This window comes from Diceros bicornis, chromosome 4, assembly GCF_020826845.1.
Source record: "Diceros bicornis minor isolate mBicDic1 chromosome 4, mDicBic1.mat.cur, whole genome shotgun sequence".
NCBI lineage: Eukaryota > Metazoa > Chordata > Mammalia > Perissodactyla > Rhinocerotidae > Diceros > Diceros bicornis.
Window position 1 is genome coordinate 48,187,799 of NC_080743.1, and position 25,299 is coordinate 48,213,097.

The following is a 25,299-nucleotide window of genomic DNA, read 5'->3' on the forward strand; positions in this document are numbered from 1 at the left end:
TCAATAAATATTTGTTGAATAAATTGTTGACTCACTGATCAATGTTACTTTATCTAGCTTTGTATCCTTAGTAGTTACATTGCCTGGCTCGCAGTAGGTACTAAGTCTAAGTTTTTGAATGAATGAAAAGATGAATGAATACCATGTTGCCAGCCTGTTTAAGAAAGTTCAAACACTAGTGTTGGGTTCAAAGTTCTCCATCTTCTAATCCTAGCCACTCAGTTTTGAATCCTCTACGTTTCAGCATGAGTCCTTGTCTCGAGCCTAACTGCTCTGCTCACTGCCCTTGACTATATCCCGGACACCGCTCTCTCCACACCCCTGCCCATACTCCAAACAGAAACACCGTTTACCCCCTATTCCACTCATATTTATTAAGCACTTGAGATAAGCCAGCCACTGTTCCAGCCACTGTCCTCCACCTATGCCTATCCCACTCCTTTCTTTCCTCAACGTGAGGACAAGGTGACCCTGACCAGCCAGGCCCGTGTCACTCTCCTTGGGCACTAATAATCTACAGCCTAGCACCTCATCCCTGGTGTTATCAACATATAAACAGATCCTACACATAGATTTTACAGAAAATGGCCCTTTAAAGAATCAGCGCTAACATTTCAAACATTTTGGATGGAAATTTTTCTAATATTATTTTCATGTCTTCCTAAAGTACTGTATATAGAATATCCATCTAACCTTCATAACTCAAGGTCATCACTATGAACACTATTATTCTGTAATGAGGCAGTGTGCCAGGGGGAGTAACTGGTAACAAGAAAGAGCATGAGTTTTGTGATTAAACAATCTTCACAATGACCCCTTTGCAGTCCCTGGGGTTTCCTGACATCACCTCCTTCTCTTTTAATATGTTTCTAATCTATAGTGGGCTTAGGACTCAGATGATGAAACTTCTTAGAAATGTTTGTAAACTATGTGTAAATAGTTGCCGAGTATACGAGAGATTCTGCTATTTATAAAGTCTATCCAATTTAAAGCATGGATTTTGTACAATCTATTTTGTTGATCAGAGGCCTTTCTCACTTAACTGTTTTTCAGGTGTATTCAGAATTCTTGAGGCTGGATAAGTGACTTCTTAAAAAGTCTGCCTTTAATGCATTTAGCATTTTACATATTCTCTTTTGTTGCCAACTATCTTTATGTGCCTATGTCATAACTTTTCAACTAGATTGTTCCCTGGTGAGCTTATTAACTTCCCAAGGGCAAGTGATATTTTATAGTCATTCATTCATTTGCTAAGTATTTTTTAAAGTAACTACTAGGTGGAAAGATCTGCAATAGAAAAAAGATGAATAAGACATGGTATTTATACATTATTGAAGAGTGAGAAGCAAATAACCAATACGAGGTAAGAAGGTAAGTATAAAAATCCAGAGAGCCATGGGAATTCAAATAGGTGAAGAGAATATTTTCTGGTTGGGAGAACCGGGGAAGGCTTTGTGTAAGAGATGGCATTTGAGTTGGATCTTGGTAGACAGGAAGAATTTTAGTGGGTAGCATTCTAAGGTTTGGGAAAGCTGTGAGAATGGGCAGAAAGGGAGAAATATATTCATGAATTTGTGGAACATACAGTCATGCTGGAGTCCTAAGAGCACCCAATACATAGTATCCTACTTCCCTAGCTGAGTTTGGAACAAATGGTTACGTGAGACAGAGGAGTGGCAGATGGAGCCCACTTATCACCTTTATTACTGAGTAAGGTTAAGCTGGAGAACTGGACTTGAGGCAAGAGCTGTATAAGCCTGCTGAAACCTGGAGCAATGCTGACTCACTTTGTGACAGACAGTGGGAGCCAGGGCAGGCCTCCAGGCCATACAGACCATCACTCAGGTCCTGAGAAGTTGTCCACCTCTTACCTTTTAAACTTGAATACTTGAGATTGTTGGATCAAAACCAGCAGTAGATGGCATTTAAAGGTGAATTTATTATCTTAAAATAGAGTTTATTGTGCACTACCCCTCTTTGCCACAAAAGCACCACATGGCAAGGTAGCTTACTTAAACTATAGTGAATTAGAATCACTTTCCACGAACATGCACGGAGGATCTGTATATCACACGGCGGCTATTCAGGAGCAGCAGAGCTAGAATTGGAAATCCCTGGCCCATTGTAACTTTGAAGGGTTTACATTTTAAAGATGAAAGAGACACATTTTTATAAAGCTCTACATTCCTGTATCTGAGCACTGATTCAGGTGGATAGACAACCGGCTTTACCCTTAAGAAGATGGCTGCCTGGGTCAGCCCTAGCCCTCTGGAGACAGGGGAGAGGTTTGTGAGGGAGAGAGGCAGATGTCCTGGGCTGCCAGAGTGAGCAGTGAAGCCTGGTGGCGGGCTGGGGAGGGGTCAAGATTGACTGCATTGAACATATGTCCTCTGAAGAAGTGCAATATATGGGAGAGAGAATGGGACTGGAGGGGGTGGGGAAGAGGTGGGGCTGGGAGTGAGGGCTTTGGGGACTCAAGCTCCCTGAACTAGGCTAGTTCAGGGTGGGTGTGTTTCCCCACCCCAACTGCCCACAGTACACAGTACTTCATTATACACCATCTCGGCTCGAGAACTGGGTCATGTAAGCAGCTTCAGGTCCCAGCCAGATTCCACACTCTCCACGTGGATCCCTAACCCTATCCACACAAGATATTGAAGTAAGAAGAATGCAAATATTCATATACATAGTTGACAGCTGTTCAGTGCCTACTGGGCACAAGCTACTTTCCATAATCCTCACCACAATCCTGCAAGGTTGGCATTATCATCCTCTCCCACTTTTCAGACAGGGAAACAGACTCAGAGATGGAAGCAGACCTGGTTGAATCAGGATTGGAACCTGGGCTGCCTGCCTTCAGAGATGTGCTCTTCCAGTAGTTTCTATGAGACTGGGGTTGGGGGGCAGCGACTGCTCTGTTAGGAGAGGAGGAGGGAGAGGGTTGGCTATGGGGGCCCGGGTGTGTATGGTTATTTGCCTGGTCATTTCCTGGGCTGCATGTGAGTTTAAGTGGGAGTGTGTATATGGGTTGAGGTGGTTGTATATGGATATTTGTGGGTCAGTTCTTGGAATGTGTGTATACGAGTGTGTGTGGGGCGGTTAGCCTCCGGGCCGTGTGAATATGTTTGTTGGGGCTCCCGTGAGGGCAAACGGGCTTGGATTTTGTGCATGATTGTGAGTATGTGTGTATGGCTGTAAGTTTGAGGGGGCAAGTACGTTGGGCTGTTGGGTGGGTGTCACTCCCTGGCCATGTGTTTATGATGTGAGGGTGAGTGAGTGAGTGAATGTGAGTGAGTGTGTGTGTGTGTGTGGGTGTGGGTGTGGTCAGTCCCTGGGGTCTGTGTGTGTAGGAGTGTGCACGCACGCGCGTTTGTGTGCGCGCGTGAGCGTGCCCGGGTGTGGCGTGGCTGCGGGGTGGGGAGAGGCCGGCCGGCCCCGCCCTCCGCTGCAGGTGGGCCGGGCCCTCGGCGGGGCCGGCAGCGCTCGCTGCTCTTGGCTCGCGGCCGCGCCGGGCTCGCAGGGCTGGGCTCGGGCTGCGGGGCGGCGCCGGGACAGGAAGCGGAAAGCAGCAGTGCGGCGGTGGCGGCGGCGGCGGGGCTCTGCCTGTACCGGAGCCCAGCGCAGGCCGCAGAGCCGGGGCCGCCGTGAGCCGAGACCGCGGGCCGCGGAGCCTGCACGGCCGGCGCGGAGGTGAGTCCCGCGGGAGGCCGGACGCGACGAGCAGCGCGCAGACCTTCCGCAGGGAGACGCCCCCACCCCGGACCCTGCGAGCTCCTGAGCCCTCCTCCCGCACCCCCACCCCAGACGCGGGGTCACCGCCTCCTCCCGCCTCTGGCCCGGAGCCGCCTCCCCTCTTACTGACCGCACCCCGTGTTCTGCTCCCGGGATCCCACTCCTCTGCCATCCCCGCGAGGTGCGCCCCTCCTGCCCCTCGCTCCGCTCCCCGCCGCACACCGCTTCCTGGGTCCCGGCATTCCCCCCACGCCTCGGACTCCCCCTTCTTCCCGGCTGCACTTTGGGGTGCGCCCTCGGGGTGCGCGTTCCGGCCGGCAGGGAGTGGCCGAGCGTTCCTGGAGCACCGGGCGGCTGGAGCGGCCGTGCGAGCGGGGGCCGGCAGCCCTGCGCTCCCCAGGAGCCGGGCGCGCACCGTGGTTCCCACCCCGCCGCGCAGCTCGACCCCGTAACCGCCAGCGCCCGGGGGCCGCCCGGCCCTGGGCCAGAAGCCGGCACAGAGCTGGCCTGTGTTCACACCCCGCTGACAAAATTGAGCCGGCCCCGGAGGCCTGGGGGGGGCGAGTCCGGTTGCGCATCGGAGAGCGCAACAGGCAGGTAGGAGTTTACTTTCAAAAACGCCGGGGTGGAGCAGAGGCGACCGGCAAGTCTGCGCGGAGTGTGCCACTTGGAGAAATCTCACCGCGCCGGGGCAGCCTTCGCCACGGGCAGGACCTCATTTTCTCCTGCAGTCTTTGAACTGCCCCAAGCAGCGCGCCCGGAGAAGTGTGAAGCTTTATAAAAATTTAAACGTGTCGGTGCTGGAGGCAGGAGCGGGGCGGAGCCGCGGCCTGGCCGCCCGGAGATGAGCTAGTGAGACTTGGAGCCGAGAAATCTGTTGCTCAGTTTTCACATCTTCAAACCAGGTATAATGCCCACGCCGCGAAGGTGTTGTGAGCTCGTTTAGCTGCTCGTTAAGAGATGTTAGAGCGCATTATTATGATGATTGTGTGGCTGGCACGTGCATTTTGTTAAACCCTTTTGGCGGGGCTGTGGTTGGAAAATGCATGTGTTTTGGACACTTATTCCAAAAGCTAGTAAGCTGTAAAGAATCTGGCATTTTCACTGATATGTTTATAAATTTTATAGGGTTGCTGGAAAATATTATAACTTGTGTCACCAATCAACAATGCTAATTAGCATTCTCCATCCAGTGGGTGGGTTGATTACACAGCTCCTAGGCTATTTAAGTGAGATGGCAGAAACTGTCTGAATTCAGGGAGACGTAATTAGTCATTTTATGTAACCACTAATTAGAGTTTTTAGAGTTAAATTAAATCAATGTGATATCGTTGGGGCTTTGATTTGTGGGAGGAAACTTTTATTCTACAGTTCAAAGAAATAACACCACAAATCCATGAACATTTAGCATTCCCAAACTTTGCTGTCTCTAAGGATAATTAGGGAAAACATCTTGTGTGAAATTCTCAGAGTGTTGATAGTGTGACTTGGTTACGACTTAATTTGTAAATAAAATGGGAGAAATAAAATTTATTGTGTTATGTATTTGAGCAACAGGACAAAACCATAAAGGAAAGTTTCTTTACAAGCAGCAATCCCGTGTCATCCTGGTCTGTTGAAGAAACAGCGCTGGGTGAAGAATGGTCTTCTCCTCTCCCTCCCCTTCACAAACACACCCTTTTGTCACCCTAGACTTCAGCCGCATTTGGGGTGCATGGGTCCTTACCACATTGTATTTTAATAGCAGGTTTCCACCTTTGGGCTGTGAGCTCCTTAGGAGCTGGAACTGTTTCAGATTTGTTTCTTTTTTCCTGGACTCCCCACAGTGCTTGGGACACTGAACCTGTGAGTAGGAGTTGAAATTGCAAAATTGTTTGTGGGTTATGTGTGGTTTAGGACAATTGATGATTGTTGCCTACCCTCCTCTGTGTAAATAAACAATTCTGGTAATTGCTACATTGCTATAAATTTTCCTTAGCTAAGAGCACAGGTTCTGGAATTAAACTCTCAGAGTTCAAGCCCTGGCTCCAGCGCTCACCAGGTGTATGACCTTGGTTTCCTTAACTGTAACATGAAATTAATATTTTATCTCCCTTATAAGGCTTGTTTTGAGCATGAAGTGAGACATTGCATGCAAATCACTTAAACAGTGCCTAACACATAGTAAGCACTCAATAACTGTAAGCTGTTAGATTATTATCGCGGTCCTGTCTCTGTAAAGTGAACTAGCTGTGGTTAGGAGACTAGCTGTGTATGGGCATGTGATTTGGGCATGGTACTATGCCATTTTCCAGAAGGTGGACAAGACAGGATGAGGTGGACTCGAGGCTGGACCATGTTTCTGCTAGTGGCTTTGGTCTTGCTTGAAGCCTGAGGAATGGTGCATGTGTGCTCTGCTGCTGTCTGTCCCCATCAGTGTCCTTCTGAATCCTGCTTATTGGACAGCGGTCATTGGACCTGGCACCATGAGATTTACAGAGGAGGTAGTACTTGTGAAATCTATTTTTCTGAACCTTAAAAATCTAACGGGACAAGGGAGTCACTTGAAAACAAATATACATCATAGAACCCCAGACGTGTTAACCATTCACAGCTCTCAGACATCTATACCCAGCTGCTGGAGGTGTTTCAGAGGTAATTAATGACTGGAGCCAAGAGCAGTTATTCTGGGAAGCTGAGTTGAAATCATTGGCAAGACAGGTAAAATGAAGTTGACGTTTTCTTTCCTTGAGAATAGTGGCCCAGAATCATTCATTTATAAGAGCTCTGTTGTAGTGAAAGAATCATTGGGTTTGTCACAAATGCCACAAGCCCTCTGATCCTCACATCAGTGACCTGGATGGTGTTTTATGGTTTATAGACCACAAGTTCCGCAAAATGTTTTGCAGACCTTGCCATTCTTCTCTCCGTCCTCCTGTATAACCCCGAGGTCCTCCAAATAAACCCAGTAAAACACACAGTTTTCTCTGATCTCTCTGATAATCACTTCCAACTTGGGAACAGTAAAAGGAGGCCTACAAAGAACAGAGTGGAAATCACTAAATTCCTTAGCTACAGTTAATGGTGTTCATTAAAGGTAGACTGGCATAGACCAAAACAATGTACATAAGTTCCATGAAAATGATATGGAAGTCTTGTGCCATACAAAGATTTTCTTCCTAACTGAAGGAATTTTACTTTATTGAATCATAATAATGCCCACAGTTGTGAGTGCTTACCATGTGCTAGGCACTGTACTAAATGATTATGAATTATCTCATTTTATACCCACTGTGAGCCTATAAAGTAAGTAAAATATAATTCTGTTCTTATAGTTAGGGAAGCAGGCACCAAAAGGTTAAGTAACTTGATCTGAGGTCACACAGCTGATATGTACCAGAACCAGGATTTGAACAGTGCTAGTCTAGCTCCAAAACCTCTGTTCGTTGCTTCTCCTCTGTAGAAGAAAAGATGACTCTAAACAGAATTATTTAAATTCTCATTTTCCCTTTGAGTACCATATAATTAAAAATAGATGCCTTGAGAAAAATGTTAGCTTCAAAACAATAATAATAATAAACTCTTTAGAATTATATGTATGATAAAAATCAAATAGAGTAATTGTACATAGTATAGATAAACACAGTGGCACCAGAAACTTCTTTGCCTTGGAAATACATCCACGGCAGAAGAAGTGGAATGGCTCTTTAAGTTCAGTGTGTGTCTCTGTAGCCTTTGCAAGGTAACGCTCCAAACCAGAGTTCACTTAATTACTTAATAGCTCTAGGCAGAGCTGTTGACTTTTTTATAATTTCCTTTTCGTGAAGGTTGGCTTATGTTTACCACTGTCATTACCGTAACATATTATTTCCCTCATGATTTTTCTGAACACCACTTTTTTCTTTTAAGTAGTAGTCAGGTATATTTTATGTGAGTGAACGTGACTTGAGGGGAAGATTCCCTTTGAGGCCACTGATCTTTGCTTTGCTTTTAATAAAGGGTGATGAAGGAGGTTCTCTCTGACATTTTTGCCTGGAAATTAGAGAATTCAAGATGCTGCCCCTCCATCACCTGTGCCCTGTGCACCTGTCTCAACACTGCCCTCCTGGCCTTCCTGAGATGTGGTTCGACGAGCTCCAACCCTGTCCCGGTGTTAGCCTCCATCTCCCACCCAGGCAGTGCCTGTAGCTCTAAGGGATAAAGGATAGGGGGCCAGTAGGTGGGGGGCAGCTGGTCAGGGTGTTCTCGGGCAGCGGATGAAAGAGACTGCTGCCAGTTTTTACCTGGTGCATCTGGAATATCAACTGAGTGTGACTTGTGCGAGCCGCAGGGCAGCTCCACTCCTGGTGGTTCTGACATCACTGCTGAATCTAATTTGCTGCCTCCTTTTCCTTTCCTACAAAACTGAGGATTTGGATAGACAGTCTCTAAAGTTTCTTCCACGCTGAACCTCTGGCCTCCACGTCCTGAGGTCTGCCACAAAAACCCTTGTTGTAGGAGCTGGAGGGGCAGTAGAGAAGGTGGTCCTTGCCCTCGTGGGGCTTACTGTCTGTACAGGAGCCAGACAGTCAGTAATCACACAATAAATTTGATACAAGGGGAGAGCACAGGGTACCGTGAAGGGCCTGATGGAGATGGGAGGATCAGGAAAGGCCTCTGAAAAGACGCAGTAGCTAAGTTGAGAGGCATGAGTAGGAATTGGGGCAAAACGGGCGTGTAAAGAGTGACTACCAGCTGATATATGGGCTCTGCCAGGGGCTGCAACCCCAAGGCTGCACAGAGCCTGGTGCCTTAGAGGACCTGGAGCTGGAGAAGGAGAATGGAGCCGGAGAAGTGGCAGGGCCTTGCAGACCAAATAAAAGAGTCTGTGTCTTACTCGAAGTGCACTGGGACACCATGGAAGAGTGTTAGGTAGGGAAGTGACGTCCACATTATGACTTGAAAGATCACTCTGGCTGCTGGCCAGCCAGGGCCAAGCATGGTGTGGGTCATGTCAGGGGTCAGTATGATGAGGCACAGTTCCAGATTCCAGGATCCACATTCACACCTTATGTGACTCTGTCTCATTCACGCCAGTGCAGCAGCCTATCAGTTTATTACCCAGGGAACCTGATTCTTTTCATTACTTTATTATCTTCCTGATAAGGCATCCCTCTGACCTCATCTGAGTTCTGCTAATTTCTTGTGCGTACAAGGGAATGATCTCATAAATATATCATTGTAGCGATAAGCTTCAGGATATGTTTTCCGTTGACTCTATCGAAGCTCTTGCGTTGGCTTTTAAAATGTGTTCACTCTGGGTTTTGTCACTTTGCCTCGTTTCTTTTTCTTAATCCCCATTCAGATCTCGGGCAAGAGTTGATAGCTGTGATAGGAACAGTATGACTTAGAAGAAGGGCCCGAGCTCTTTGAGGACTGGATTCATGAGGAAACCTGCAGGCTTTGTAGGAATTTAGCCCTGCGTCCACAGAGCCTGGAGGAGGTTAAGAACCAGGAGAGTGAGGGGAGGGTCCCGGAGGACAGAGGGCATTTAGTGACAGTAGGGTGTGTGGGATGAGGTGGGGCAAGAGTATTGAAAATGGCACAGGGCTAGATCTATAGGCTCGATAGGATGATTGTATTGCCCTGGTGGAGGAAACAGGCAAGAGCAGGCCAGGGCACCGGAGAGCGAGTTGTAGGGGGATGATAATCCCACTCAGGAGCAAGAGGCATCTGAGTGGGAACGTGCACCGGGGATTTCTTCTCTCAGTGAGTGAGTGTTGGGTACCTGTTATGTTCAGCATATCTTGGGGGGAGGTAAACAATAATAGCTTCTGTCTCCAAGGAGCTTATGCTAGAGTAAGTCCATGGGTGGAGAAGAATATGGGTGAGTTTTGAGTCTTCAGGGATAGCTTGATGGGGAGAGGGAGGGCGTGTTGACGTGGTGGCATCAGCACCATCAGATTGGAGGATGACCAGCAGCCGAGAATAAGGACAGGCAGTGTGCCGTGTCACTGCTGTGCCCCTAGCAGTGCTTAGCAGGGTCTCTCGTAGCTGCTGACTAAATAATGCAGGTGGATGAATGGGTAAATGGGATAAGAAGGTCTAGGGCACAGAGGACAAGATGTGATGTTTGGATTTGGCGCATAGCAATCTCTGGCCAACTTAGAGCTGTCGTTGGAGTGTTAAGGATGGAGGATGGCGTGACAATCGAGAGGGAGGGAGTGGCAGCATACAGACCACCTTTGATAGGTATAGGCAGGAACTGTGGGAGAGAAACGGGACAAGGGCGCTGGCAGAGTTAAGTAGAGCCTTTCCCCAAAGGGCACCTAGGAGCCCATGGTTTCCTTTGAGGGACATGCCTGGAGTTGCCTTAATGGACGGCCGGAGGTTTTAATGAGGACAGAGAATGACGTCCTCTTGCAGAGGAGGGGAATGAAACTTGGGTCACCACGTGCCAGAGGCTTGACGTAGGGCGTCTAGTTTAATGCCCCCAGCAAGCCTAGGAAGAGATCATATTGAATGGCCTCGTTTTACAGGGGAGAAACGGAAGCTCCGAGAGCTAAGCGTCGGCCTCGCAGTGTCATGACCAGGAAGCGTGAATAGGATCAGCCCAGCTCAGTGGGGCCTGGGCCGCCCGCCTCGGAGACACCCCAGCAGCATTTAGCCAGAATGAGCTAGAAGTTGGGCTGGAAAGGGGAATCAAGAGTTATGGGTTGGAGGGCAGAAAAAGGTGTAGGAGTTGTGGAGGGTTAATTCTGAATGTAGAAGAGGGCAGTGGGGTTTCTGGGCCAAGCAGCTGGGCGTTAGAATCTACAGGTCAGCAGGGAGCTGAGTGAAGGGCCTTCGGGGAATGAGGCTCGGTTCGCGGCAGGCCTGAGAGTCTTGGCTCACCTCCTGATGTTGGTGTCTGCCAGGTATGGAGCAGATGAAAAAGCAGCAAAGCCCGGAGCAGAAAGGAAGTGAGACTCGAAGGTGCTGACAGCTCATTGAAATTGCAGGTGAAAATGGCGGGAGGCAGAGTAGGGAGGCAAAAAAGATGAGCGGGCTCTTGAAGTCCTCTGGGAAAGAGGAAGTGGTCCAAGAGCAAAACTAACGTTTTTTTTAAAAAAACTACTACGTTTGTTTTCACATTTAATCTTTATGCTAACCCCTCAAAATAGGCTGCCTTATTTCCATTTTACGGGTGAGGAAACCTAAAGCTCCAAGGGGAAGCTGCCTGGCTTGGTGCATAGCTGGTTAGTCAGCCCTGGCCTGAGATGCGAGTGGTCCCGTCTGCCTGCAGGTGAGCTCTGGTGGGAAGAGAGCACAGGCACCAGCTCAGGGCTGCTCCTGTCTGAGTGTTTCTCTTACTGAGAGAGACAGGGAGGGTGTCGGGTTTTGGAACCGGTTGGGAGTGCTGAGAGCCACAGCTTCCATTTACCCAGCGCACCTGGAGCCGGTGCCGGGGCGCCCCACAGTTGTAGCTTATTTGTTCCTCACAGCTGTTATTCGCATTTTATAGATGCAGGCTCAGAGAGGTTTATCCGTCGACTGAGGTCACATAGCTAAGAAGCGAGGAAAGCCTGGGATTGGAGCCCCGCTCCAGATGCTGTATCTGCTCACAGCTTCAGATCAGCCCTCCTGTAAGGACGCTGGCTAGTTGATTTATCCCAGCTTGACAGATGAGGAAACTGAGGGTCAAGAAGTGAAGGGGCTTGTCCCAGGTTGTACTAGACAGTGAGGAGCTCTGGCTGGAATCCAGGTCTCCCCACTCCTCTCTTTGGGCTCTTGATGGCAGAGGAGGAATGAAATGAGGAGCCACGACCTCCAGGACAAGGGAGGCTGGCCCTAGGCTACAGACCACGCAAGTGAAGGGCCTCACTTCTGGGCAGAATGAACGGTAAGGGCGAACACGTCCCCAGCGGCTCTTGAGGCTCTTGAGGCTCGGGCTGTGTAGGTGTTGTGGCTCGCAGGCAGGCGACTCCCTGCAGACGTGCAGGTGGTTGCTGGGGTCGGAGAGCTGGCCTCCTCCCGTAGAGGTAGGGACGGCATTTGCAGCTCCTTTGTTTTTTCTTCACACTTATCTCACCGCTCTGTTTGCAGTTTCAGCTTCCAGGGCCTCTGGAAGGAGGAGCCCGTTGGGCGGAGACCAGCACTGGGGTGAGGGGTGCAGAGAGACGGAACTTGTGGATCTCAGTTTTCTAGAAGTTAAGGTTTAGCATGTGGCGCTCAGGAATGTACTTGGAAATGTTCCCAACTCATTTTTATTGCAAAGCAGTGTCTAATGAAAATGTGGGAAAAGACCCAGGCACCGACAACTAATAAATCACCTGCTTTCATTTTCTGATGTTCCTCTTAATCCTTGTCCTTATGTAACGATTTTATATGATTGTAACTGTAATGGTGATTCACTGTGTATCTACAATCCTTAGCCTGCTTTTTAAATTTACCATTATATCATAAAAATTTCCACTCTTTGTAATTATCATTTTAAACAGCTATGTGATACTTCTTTAGGTGGATGAACTATGTTTTCCTTACCTTTTCCTCTGTTTTTTGGGCATTTAGATTGTTTCTAGCTTTTTACTGTTATAGACAATGTGGTAATGATAGTTTTTCTTTAAAAAAGAAATTAGTTCTCTAACATAAATTAGTTTAGATTTTGGATTCCTGGATTAAAGAGACTGAAAACCTTTTTTTAATTGGCTCTCGGAAACTATGAGCAAATCCATTAAAAGCTACTTCCCTGGGTATTGTTTTTGTAACCAGCAAACTGGCAGTGGGGGCTGGGCACCATCTCTAGGGCAGTGGGTGTGGGAAGCCGCTTCCTCCAGCCTGAAGCCATGCGAGGAGGCTGTGTCCAGGAAATGGCCAAGGGCCAGGTCTCTCCCACCTCCGGTTTTTGCACTGCTGTGGTCGAGGTTGGGCTTGCCTGGCACCTGCCTGTCTCCCTCCCAGACACCTGGGCAAGCTTGTTGCTGCGTGAGTGGAGCATTTAGTGCTCAGATGCTTGGCCCTGGCTCACTTGTCCATAGGCGAAACCCCAGAGAGGAGGCACCTGCTGTCATTTGACTTCCAGCCCCTTTAGGTTGGCTTAGAAGGTTGATGTCTTTTTTTTTCCCCCTTTTCCCAGAATTTGTTCCTGTTGAAGAGTGGCTCCTTGATTCCCAGACCCTTTGAGGTTTTAGGAGTCTATAGGTGAAATTCTCTACCTCTAAGGAGAAACAGCCCCTGCTCCTTCATCAAGAGCAAGCTCTCCATTGCTATGGATACCGAATCCACATATTCTGGATATTCTTACTATTCAAGTCATTCGAAAAAATCGCACAGACAAGGGTATGTAAGCTATTGATTGTTCCACTTTTCCTTCTGGGGAAACTTGCAGGTGGGTCGAGCTTTCTGGACTCACTTTTCAAACGGTGACTCTGGGTGGCAGGGTTGTTGACACTGGAGGTTCAGTCCACTGGTGAGAAGCTGAGCTTGAAGAGCATTTAACATGCGTTGGGAGTAACTACACCACCAATTTACATTTTATAGCTGCCATTACAGTTGATGACCTTAATTTCTGGCAATTGATTTTAAAGTTTCTCCCTGCAGTGGAAGTGGTTTTCATTTCTAAGTACTTCTCGTAGATGACAGTTCTCCCAAAGCTTTACCAAGAAGGTAAATGAAAGTTTAAAAAAAAGTCTTAATTTGTAGCTTTTCACCCAAAGCTGCTGACTCACTGTCCATTATGCATTTGCCATGAGGCTTATATACTGCAGTGGTGGGATTGGCCTGGCACCTTATTTCTCTCTGACTGGTCAGTCTTCCCAGGGAACAAGCCTGGGTTTTGAAAATGCTGTCCTAGATGATGGGGGCCAAATCCCCCCTCCTCTGTGCAAAATGAACAGGTCTGCACTGGTATGCGTGGGGCCTGCTGTGTTACAGACCTGCAGAATGGTGAGCGAAGGAATGAGGTGATGAATAAATGAAGAGGTGGTACTGTACTGGTGAAGAATGCAGGTGCTGAAATTGCAGTGCTCTACTTACTTAGACCCCTCATCTGTGAAATGAGTGTGGCAATACCCCCCTTACAGGGCTGATGAGAGGATTAGATGAGATCATGCAGGTAAAGCATTAACATAGCACATAGTAGGAGGTCACTAACCAGTGGCTGTATTCATTCTATTAATGGCTTGGCATTTCAGCACCACATTCAAGGCCCCAACTGGCCACAGCCCAAACGCCCACCTGTGGTCACAGCCCTGCGTAGGCTGGGAATGGTGATTGTCGTGGTGTTTCCCTGACTGAGCAGTTCCTCCTGCAAGCAGCTGAAGGCAGAGTGGGATTTTGTTTTGTCAAAACAGCAATAAGATATATGTATCTAATTGACTTATGTATTTGTGAGCCCATGTGGGTGTATACACACGGAAAGAGGTCTGGAAGGATATTCTCCAGGCTGCTGGGAGTGGTCATCCACCCGGAGGGGGCTGAATGCAAGATGGTGACTGACGGGAACTTGCATTCATGCTTTATCTCTCTGTACCCGTTCAGTCTTTTACAGGTGTGTATTTTGTAAATAAAAATATGAATTGAGTAAAAGAGTGTAAAAGAAAGGTTTTCAAAGATTGTTTAATGACATGAGAAAATGTTCATGAGGCTGTTATAAAAAACAAGAGTCAAAACTTTGTACATAATAATAGTTATATATTCTTGTGATAAGATGAATGTTAGTTAATGTATTGACCAGGGTTGTCTCTAAGTATAGGATTATTAGGATTATGGGTGTTTTTTTTTAAACTTTCATTATTTTCTAGATTTTCATGTATTGCTCTTATATTCATAAAAATTTAGGGAAAAGATGTAAAGAGCTTGTGCTGCAGCCCAGGCAAGCCTTTGTAGTCAGCATGGGAAACAGAAGGGAGTGTTGCTGAGTGAGGCTGAAAGTAACACACCAGAGTCCAGGTCCTGAGCAAGTCAGAAACCCTCAGGAGATAAAAATTTAATCACAAATTTCAACCAGTGGATAAACATATCAGATTAATTATAAAATACCAGAAACAGCTGTTTTAAAATACAAAGTCTTTGGACCTAATTGGAAAGAGCAATTCCCTTGTCAGTGTGCCAAGCTTCCCTTTTCTACACCACAATGATGGAAGTAGGAATTTGGGGTTCTCTGGGTGCTTGGAGATGAACAGAGGAGGCTGCCTTGCAGTATTCTGAGTAGAAACCATCTCTGGCCTCCTTTGTCTACACTTGTGTCCCGACTGTCACCTTTCAGCGCCCATGCTCTGCTCTGCTGTTTCCCCAGCCCTCTTGGGACCCCCAGAAATCGATACTGCAGTGCTCTTGTGGTCACTTTAAGAGACTATAACTTTCAATTAAAATAGCATGCAGACCTCTCAGTGCCTTTTTGGACCCATGTGGAAAGTACTTGGCAAATGATAATACAAGCTGAGACTTTTAATAAATTAGTCAAGGAATGTTACTGCATGCCTCCTCAGAAAAGCTCTGGGTGAGGGGATGACCATTAGAGATTTATGGGTGCACTCCATGGCTTCTTTACAAAAAACACACCCACACATGGTGAAGTCTCTGACTGAGGGCACTGTAGGGCGTAGTAACTGTGGGGCAGTGGTCGTCATCTGTAGATAGTATGTGCCAGGGATTACTTAGTCAGACCATAAAGAGTCTTAGGCAGTAATAGTACCCACAGGCGTGTGAGCAGGCCCTCGACCCAGCCAAGGGCATTGTCTCACCCAGGAGTGCCCCTGCGAAGGCTGCTCTGCTCAGTGATTTGTCGGGAATTTGAAAAGAAAGAGTAGGAAAGGAGAGGGACCTTGTTTGGTAATTTTAGTAGAACTCTTACTCAGAGAGGAGTAATGAAGTGCACCGAACTTGATATGCCTGAAGCCACTGTTATCATCTTTGGAGGACTGGGTGCGTTCCAAGCAGGTGACAAGTGATTCTTTTCCAACAAAGAGGTGAGGGGCCTGGTTTTGTGATGCCTGCTGCCTCCAGAGGGTGTCCAGTTAACTTGCTGGGAAAATGGTGCAGACCCCAGCCGACCTCGCCTAACCTTTGGGTTTGGAGCACCAGTTCCCTGAGTTAAATACATAGCTGCCAGTGATGTAAATGACCACTTGGAGAGTGCCTGCGAGGACCCCGTCATTATCCTGCGTCCTCACAGCAGTCCCAGAACTGTGGGAGGGAGTCCTCTACAGATGATGAAACTGAGGCACAGACAGGCAATGTTATTTGCCTGAAGTTACAAGGTTAGTAGGTGCCCTCGGCAGGTTTCAGGCCCAACTTGTTGGTCCTTTGGAAGCCCATGCTTTTTCCCCTGCGCTGTGCTGGATGGAGAATAGCAGGAGTTACTGGTAGGGGGAAAAAAAAGAGAAATGAAGGGTAACTCATGTGACTGATGTGCTAAAATGCATTGTCCAGAAGAGGGCTGCCTGAGCGGTGGGGGAATTGGTGCTTTTGTTCTGAGGCTGCTTTAGGGTCGGTTTGCCCTCTGCCCAGCCCTCCCACCCGGGTCGGTGCCGAGAGGAAGCAGCCAGCCAGGGCCCGGCAGTGAGCAAGAGAAAGCACAGGTAGTGGGTGGTGGTAGAGAAGGAAAGGGAGGAGTAACCGGTGGGGCCGGCTTTCCCTAAATAGAAATAGAGAAACAACAGAAACAGAGCTCAATAATCTTCCCAGGAAGTGCCGACTGCAAGTGGGAACGGTGTGGGAATTGACGGGGATTCTGGCTGGAGCAAGAGGGGCTTTACGGCAGCCCCCCAGGGCTCAGTTCTGGAATCGCCTAAATAGACACGTTTACAAACACACATGCGGGTGCAGACACATGCCTGGGCCTCCTGCGTGTTATTGCTTGCTTCCCCCCGCCCCCATGCACACACGCACAAATATACTTGTCTTTACTCATATGGGCAGAGGTTGTGTGGAGACAGACTGAGATTCCTGTGGCTGACACACCTGCCCAGCAAAGGCACACAGGTGATCCAGACCAGCCCACTTAGGCAGAGTTGGAGAAACACCAATGTGTGCATGTGTTTGTAAGACCCCTTTCAGTGGTTGGGTAGCCTTACTCCCCTGGGCTGCTACTTCCGTTCTTTTGAACACCATGAACTGATTGTCTTCCCCGTAGGGGAGCCCTCTCCCAGAGGGCACTCGGTGTGTCCTTGGAGTCGCAGCATTTGGAACTGTGGGGTGAACATTTGGTACCTGCTGCAGAGAAGCGGCCATACTGTGGCTCGTAGCTGTGCAAACTGGAAGGGGCACCGGATGGCAGGATTTTTGTTGGACTTCTCTATTTACTACTGGCTCAGAGCCCTTCCTGGAGCAGTAATTCAGGACCGGTGTTTTTTATAAAAGCTGTGTGACAGGTCTCACTCCCTTGACATCAAGGACCAGCACAATGTGCAGCCCACATTGAGTTGATGGGCCGAGCTTTATATCCGCCCCCCGCCATTCGACAGTGTGTGGAAGGCTCTTGGCGTCCCTCTGTCTGATGCATGTTGTCGTGAGCCTTTCTCCCAGCCTCAGCCACTTAATGCTATTTTAGTAAAGAAGCCCCTGTACATTGCAACATTGTGCAGCTGAGCATTACACTTGCGGCTCACATTATTGAGAGTATTTCACAAGTAGGCTGACTCGTGAGCAGTCACTCCAACAACCTCCTCCCCCAGGAACAATTGGGTGGGAGGGCCTTGAGAGAAATTTCCTGGAGCGTTATGTGTGTGTCCTAATCACCTGGGGTGCTGGTGAAAAACGCAGATGACTGTTGTCTCCCTTCCAGACAAATACTCTGAGGGTGGGGCCCGCGAATCTATGCTTAAATCTGCACCCCAGGTGGTTTCTCTGCAACTCAGGTTTGACAAGCGCTGGTTTAGGGTTTCTGGCTCTGAGGGATGAGAAACCTTCTTGGGGTTATCAGATAATAGGCTCTTATCTAGTTTACCTCAGATGTTACCAGGGGAATTGTTAGACAATCGCTTCTCCTTTGGGTGCTGTTGGGCCCTTTAAGAGCCAGGCTGGGTGGAGTGGAGGTCGGGGTGATGACTGGGCCTAGAGAGGCTGCTTCCAGCCCTGGGTGGCTCCCCACCTGTTTTCTGTCTCGCTAGTGTCTAGGCTCTAGGAATTGGCACTCAGTGAAAGAATGTTGATTTCCAGGGGAATCTGTGCTGTCGCAGGAGTTGACCGGTGGGACTGGTGAATAGATGGATGGGTTAGGGGAGCACGTGACTTGGCTGACAGCAGAGGGAATGGTGGATGTGAGAGCAGTTGGGAACATGGAAACAGTAAGATAGAAGAGGAGGCTTCTCGGTCTGGCCGATGGGGGGCCCTGGGGAGCAGTGGTTCTAGACTTAGTCTAAACAATTCATTCTCAGGACTGACCAGGCATGTGGGAAATATCTCCCAAACTGTTTATTGTTTCTCACAGTGAGTTCTTTTGAAGTGATTGTCTTTGGCAGCCCAGAGAGCTGGGCACACAGCTTTGTGCTATCCAAGGTCACAGTCTAGTCATGACTCCCAGCAGGAGCTGCAAAGGCAAATCTCATAGCTCTAGTAGTTCAAGTGGAGGGTGTGAGGGTGACATCAGGAATATTTATGCTACTGAATCTTCCTGTTGCTCTTCAGATCAGTACAGCAGAGTGGGTACGAATGAGGCAACGGGAACAGACCTGGGTTCAGATCCTGCTCTGCCACTTACTATGACTTTGGGAAGTCACTTAACCTCTGTGAGCCTCAGTTTCCTTGTCTATAAAATGGGGACAATAACATGGCCTCATGGGGTTATTGTCAGGATTGAATGAAGTTAACATGATAAAGCACTTAGTAACGTGCTCAGTCGGTTGGGGTGAGGAGTGGAGTGAGCAGCATTGGTGGATACATCTCTGGGTAAACAAACAAATTCTCCCTGCTGTTTCCCTAACTGCCTGGTTAAAACAAAACACCCGAATTGACCACAACACGTCTGTTTCTAGGCTCTAATTTAGCAATAGGTTGTAATGATAAGTTATGCTTTGGGGCAGTGGGAGCCTCCCTGCTCTTTGAAGGAGTTAACCAATGCTTATCCTACGGAGGTATTGATAAGGTAGAAGTTGGACCGCAGGAAGTCTGCATGTGGTTTTGTTAGCTAAGTAGTAGGTTAATAGGAGATGTGCTGTGGAGGGAAAGGTGTTCGATTGTGTGTTAACAGTTCCCTTTCCATCTCTTTCTCCAAGTTACACATACTCTGCTTCACAAAGTCAGGTCACCGCTCTTTGCCCTTGGCTAATAGAAATAGCAATAATATCTACTGCGTATTGAGCACTCACTCCACTCCCCTGTACTGAGCACTGCATGCATTATCTGTGGTATTATCATTATCCCCATCTCATAGATGAGGAAACTGAGGTTTTCAGAGGTTGAATAACTGGTGCAAGGTCAAACATCTAGCAAGGGCAGAGTTGAGTTCTGTTTGTCCCCAGAGTCTGTGTGCAATGCTTCTGTCCTGCCTGGGAGACCTTGGGAAGAAGGGCAAGTGGTTGAAGGAAGGAGGACTGATGTCAAGGCAGCCTGTGGGAGAGGAGGTTGAAGGAACTTATTCTTGGCCCCTGAGGGGCTCCTTTGGTGGGGGCTCCTGCATTGACTGTTCACAGTTGGCGGCAGGAGCGCCAGTTTCCATAGGTGGTGAATGCCCAGGTTGTGACCTCTGGACTTTGCGCAGTGATTTGCAAGATTGACTCACGGCAGGGTGCTTTCACAGGCATCCTGGAAGACCACCCAGTTCGTCAGGCCTGAAAACACACACACACACACACACACACACACACACCAGCCACATACCACACACCACACATACACACATACACAGACACTTGTACATTCACCTCTTGGTGACATTTGTCCTAGCTTTTGTCTGTTTCTGTGGGTGTCTTTGAGTTCAGCTAGAACCTATGGGAATGAGTTTTAGTTTTGAATTTATAAGAATGAGAAGTAAATGATTCTCTGTACTGGTTTAGAATTTCCTTTCTTCTCTTCTTGTCCAAAGGTGTAAGGTGACAGTGTGTCCCAGATTTTTTTGGACACACCAGAGCTTAACTGTTTTGCAGTGTTGTCCCAATAAAAATGTCCTATAAATAAATTTAGGCTAATTATAATCAAATCAAGTCAGTAATTTTACAATAAAATATGTCTTAGCTAGAGAAATTCTAAAATTCACAATTTTAGGCTTTGAAAAAATATGATCAATGTTGATAGAGGAGGAGAGACAGTCTTTATTTTAGGTCTTGGAATGGCGGAAAAAATAATACTAAGGGAGTAAAGGCCAGCTTACTCTTTGCAGGGGGGTGGCGATGGGTGGGTATTGGCACTGAATGTGTGTGTGTGTGTGTGTGTGTATATGTGTAGAATTTTCCTAAATTCAAAATGAAATTTATAACGTATTTTGATGCTGATTATCTTTCTTTTTTTAAGGGAAAGAAATAGAGAGAGACACAAATCCCCCCGGAGTAAAGATGGCAGAGGGTCAGAAAAATCTGTCACCATTCAGGCTCCCACTGGAGAGCCCCTGTTGGCAAATGATTCTACTCGAACGGAGGAAGTTCAGGTAAGGATCAAAGGCAGTCTGTAAGCACACTGCCACTTAATCAAGACTCTTTTTGGTAAATGTTTTCCTAAGTCTTGTTGCAATAGGTTCTCTTGGGTTTTTATCTTTATTTTTCTAGCATGTTAATTAGTTTGTCTATGTCCTGTGGTTTCTTGTTGGTCTAAGGACAGCCTGTCCTGCCGTTGGCCAGCCTGAGGATTCTTCTGAAGTGTGATTGGTTGGCCTGCTTTGAATGGTGGTGAAAAGAAGCCAGCAAGGCTGACAGGGCAGAGAAGGGAAAAGTTATAGGCTGGAGTCTCTGGAGACTCATTCCAAAGTGGAACAGTAAAAGAGAGGGAAGGAAACTCCCTCTCCAGAAACCCTGAGTTTATTGGGAAGAAGAACAAAGAGGTTAGGACAGCCCGGAGTGAGCATCACTACCAGGTATATGAAATAAACCAGGGGCTGCACACTTAGATGCCTGGTAGGAAAACATAGATGAAAGAAATGGGCCCTGGGTCACAAAGAAGGGGCAAAAATATATCAGACAGACTTGGGATAGTTAGCAATCTGTGTGGCGCCTCAGTGTCAGGGCTGTGGCGTGGAGTGATGGGATCTGTGGCAAACTAGAGAGTGTATTTCCTCTGTCAAGGGAACAGAACTCCTCAGGTCCGAACCCTTAATACTGCTCAGGAATTCAGTGTTCCTGGGTCTTGCAATGTTTAAGAAAAGCTGGAAATTAGGATTTAATGTGAAATCACCCTATTTTTAAATGTGGGCAATTCATTAATTTTTAAAAAACGTTGTGTGCTTTTTTCTCTCTGGGTCCCAACTGTCTGGCTGCCCACCTGACTTAAGTAAACATCTGAGCTATACTCAGAAACATATTTGCACATCCTCCACAGCTCTTGAAGTATATGCACGGCCAGCCTTGGCCCAAAATAAAGCCATGTATGCACACACAGCTGTGAAGATATAGCACTATTGATAAGCATATGTCTCTTTGTACCTCTGGGTACATTTATAAGCAGATAGATGGGTTGAACTTGGAATTTCTTAGAGCCCACAGGGTGTTCTTGGAACCCAAAGTTGCAGCTGTGGGATGAATGTGGGGATTGTCCAGTGATAAGTAAATATCGTGGGTACTTACTGTTGCACTGCCTTACCTGGCTCTGGGAAGGGGAGATGGAGGGATGGTTGGAGGGATGGGGCCGCCCCTAAGACTGGACAGCTCTCAAGTGCTGCAGGGAGTCAGTTTTCTCCTAGATGTGGATTCAGAGGTACTGGTGGCTCACCATGAAGGCATTTCTTTTTTCATCTTCTCTACATCTTGTAGCTTAGTGGGAGCTGCATTGGGAAGCTGTTGGTGTTTACACCAGAATGATGTGGTGGGAAAAAACATTGAAATGGGTATTTGGAGGCTGTACTTCTCAGTAGCTCTGTGACCTTGGGCAGTCACAACCTTTGTGAGCCTTGGTTTCTTCATTGAAAATCTAGAGGATTGGATTAGAGGATCTTCGATCCTTTCTGTTCTAAGAACCTCAAGCTTGAGAGGACTCTTTGGACATCTACATTTTTTAGGCACACATATGCACACATTCTTAAAATGGACAGGGGATTTAGTTAGCAACTGTTTGGCAGGAAAAAGGGTGAGTAGCTAAGTCAGAGCCATGTGGTGGTCAACAAAATACTACCGCAAGGCTATTGATAGTTATTTCAGCATTGATGATCAACTGAATAGTAGGCCCAGTACAAAACATGGAATCCAGTATTTGCCTTCACTCAGAGTGTTACAAAGTAAATTATTTTACTTAGCCTGTGAGCTCATCTTCTCTTAAAGCAAGTTGTCCATCTTTGAATTTGTGGCTATTATTTCTCCTGCCAATGATTTTTTTCTTTTTTAAAAATTGAAGTAAATTTACACACAGAAATGAACAGACCTTAAGTGTACAGTTTGATAAGTTTTAACAGCTGAATAAACCCATATAACCCACACTCCTATCAAGATATGTTTTTTATTACTCTAGAATATTCCCTTATGCCCTTCCCAGTCAATCCCTGCCCCCACCCCACCCCTCCATGGCAAGCCCTGTTTTGATTTCTATCACTGTAGATTACTTTTGCCTGTTTTCGAATTAATATAATTGGAATCATATTCTTTTGTTTTGGACTTTTTTTCACTCAGCGTAATGATTTTGAGATTTATCCATGTTTCAGCAATTCATTCTTTTTTATTTTTGATGAGTAGCATTCTATGGTGTGAATATACCGCAATTTGTTATCCATTCTCCTCATGGACAGACACTGAGGTTGCACCCTTTTAGGCTATTATGAAGGAAGCTGTTAAGAACATTCTTGCACAGGTCTTTCTGTGCACATATGTTTTCATTTATTTTGGATAAAAACCTGGGAGTGGAATTGCTGGGCCATATAGTTAAGTGTATATTTAAATTTATCTGAAACTGCCAGAGCCATGTTTAAGAGTGGTGGTACCATTTTATACTCCCACCAGCAGCGTTTGAGTCCTGGTTGCTCCTGGCTCTTGTCTTAAATAGTAATTTCCCTCCTTGCGTGTGATACTTGTAACTTTCCAAGTTGAAGAACTGTTTGTTCAAGGTCGAGACCTTCGCCGCCACCGCCTCTCTGCCACAGCCTGTACATTTCATAAATCGTGTTTTTTTGATCGTTACTAGATTTGAAGTTAGTGTTCAGTTATGAGATCTCTATCTTGCTGAGATAGCTCTCTGTCTAAGCTGTTAACTTAAACTAGATTTTTCTAAGTTGATATCTTCTACATTAATTTCATTCAAATTGACCCTATACCTGACTGTTTTTTCCAAGTTAAATCGTGTACACAAATCTCAGAGGCAAAACCTCTTTGGACCCCATGTGGCTTTTCATTGCCTTCTCGCTCTTTTGTTGCTTTGGAATGGAGACAGTTACCAGTGAAATAGCAAAATTGTTTAAAATCCTAACAACTGGATCTTGTTAAATGGAGAGACTACTTGCTCCAACTCGGAACTACCTCTAAGTTTAATAAAGAGAGAAAGCAAGAAAGTGAAAAAGACACACGTTATAGTAATCTCAGTATTTCTATGACCTTGATGTTCAGTTTGTGATAAGAACATGTGTTTGGGGTGGGATTTTTGAGCTGTCCTGGCCATAGATACTTGAATTTGCTTAGCTGGTTCAATGAGAAGTGTTGTCAAAGAGTGCTTGACGCTGATACTTATGGGTCTTGAAAACATCATGGAGGTTTAAAAAAAAATGTGTAGTGGCTACAAGTAAGCTTTGATCTGCACATGGCAACGTTAAGTCCCCCTGCCGTGCTTTTCGTTCTTCGGAGCTGCTGGAAGGTGTGGTGTGATACTCCCCACTTCCAGATGTTGGACTCTGTAAGCCTTTATAACCCAGCCAGGAACTGAGAAGAAAATGCAGAGGGTGCTCTCCTTGTGCCACAGGTGAGCGCTCACGCGTTAGTCTAACAAGGGGATTGTTTGTCTTGGGGCAGACAGCCCCAGCCCCTCCGAGCCTCCGGGGGGGATTCCAATACAGCGATGATAATCAATGTTGTACTAATGAGTCACCCAAAGAAACCAACAAACAAAAAAGTTAAATTATGTTTTCTGTTTGAAAAGGTAAATATGATACATTTTTAAAAATTTCAGTGAAAATTGTTGAAGTTAAAAAAATATCTGTATTTAAAGCATTAAGCTTCCATTTTCTAGGAAGCCCATGCCTGTGGGTCGGTTCAGTGAGGTGGGCCCTCCATGTCCACTGTGTCTCCAAGTTCTTGCTTTGTGGTTTTTACCAGTGACCTCCCGTGTTGGCTCTTCATCCTCGTTGTTTTCTCCCCGTCAGGATGACAACTGGGGAGAGACCACCACGGCCATCACAGGCACCTCAGAGCACAGTATATCCCAGGAGGACATTGCCAGGATCAGCAAGGATATGGAGGACAGCGTGGGACTGGATTGCAAGCGCTACCTGGGCCTCACCGTTGCCTCGGTTCTTGGACTTCTAGTTTTCCTCACCCCCATTGCCTTCATCCTCTTACCCCCCATCCTGTGGAGGGATGAGCTGGAGCCTTGTGGCACGATTTGTGAGGGACTCTTCATTTCTGTGGCATTCAAACTCCTCATTCTGCTCATCGGGACCTGGGCACTATTTTTCCGCAAGCAGAGGGCTGACGTGCCGCGGGTATTTGTGTTCCGTGCCCTTTTGTTGGTCCTCATCTTTCTTTTTGTGGTTTCCTATTGGCTTTTTTATGGGGTCCGCATTTTGGACTCTCGGGACCGAAATTACCAGGGCATTGTGCAATACGCAGTCTCCCTCGTGGACGCCCTCCTCTTCATCCATTACCTGGCCATCGTCCTGCTGGAGCTCAGGCAGCTGCAGCCCATGTTCACGCTGCAGGTGGTCCGCTCCACCGACGGCGAGTCCCGCTTCTACAGCCTGGGACACCTGAGGTAAGGGGGAACATTCGGGAGGCAGGAAGGACTACTGATACCTTGCTAGAAGACAGCTGGTCTTCAGCAGGTGAGGGGTGATGACAGCTGCCAAGCCAGGACCAGGGTCTGACTCTTTTCTTCACATTTTGGGAGAAGGGGTGTATGTGTGTGCATATGTATGTGTGTGTGGGGGGGTATTCGTGTACATTGACTTGCCCGACTTCTGAATGGGGTGGCATAGTTGCTGGCTCTCATCCAGGTTGGGATTTTGTTGGGCCTGCTCTCCGAGTTGTTGGCAGCTCCCGGAAGTGATGAAGGAAGGATGCCTAGTGATGGCTGCTGACCTTACCCCTCGAATCGGCCTGTGAATGATGGACAAAGTGATCAGTGGCTCCATTTTGCCCAAAATGGTACATCTGGTTTACCCTGTTATCCTAGTAGAATTATTAATCATTCCTTTTTTTCATTCTCAGAGACGTCCTGGTTTGGGCAATAAATTATATAGTCACCCTGGTGACCCTCCAGGAAAGAATCAAGTGCAGATTAGAGACTCCAACTTGTAAAGGTTGAATGTTTTGAAAATGTGTGCAAGAGAAAAAGTTAGAAATACATGGAGAT

The 25,299-nt window shown here is 47.1% G+C and overlaps 1 protein-coding gene across 7 annotated transcripts in view; it reads left to right on the top strand.

Annotated features, from left to right (window-relative positions):
* Positions 1–3,590: 3,590 nt before the first annotated feature.
* Positions 3,591–25,299, top strand: part of VANGL1 (VANGL planar cell polarity protein 1) — a 47,981-nt gene continuing 26,272 nt past the window's right edge. The window contains exons 1-7 of one of the 7 annotated variants that reach the window (XM_058538882.1): positions 4,153–4,637; positions 10,608–10,691; positions 10,854–10,975; positions 11,471–11,572; positions 12,806–13,008; positions 20,119–20,251; positions 24,092–24,699. In XM_058538882.1, coding sequence (XP_058394865.1) covers positions 12,938–13,008; positions 20,119–20,251; positions 24,092–24,699 — 812 coding nt within the window. In that variant the 5' untranslated portion in view covers positions 4,153–4,637; positions 10,608–10,691; positions 10,854–10,975; positions 11,471–11,572; positions 12,806–12,937. The other 6 variants (XM_058538881.1, XM_058538878.1, XM_058538879.1 and 3 more) reach the window with 6 other exon arrangements.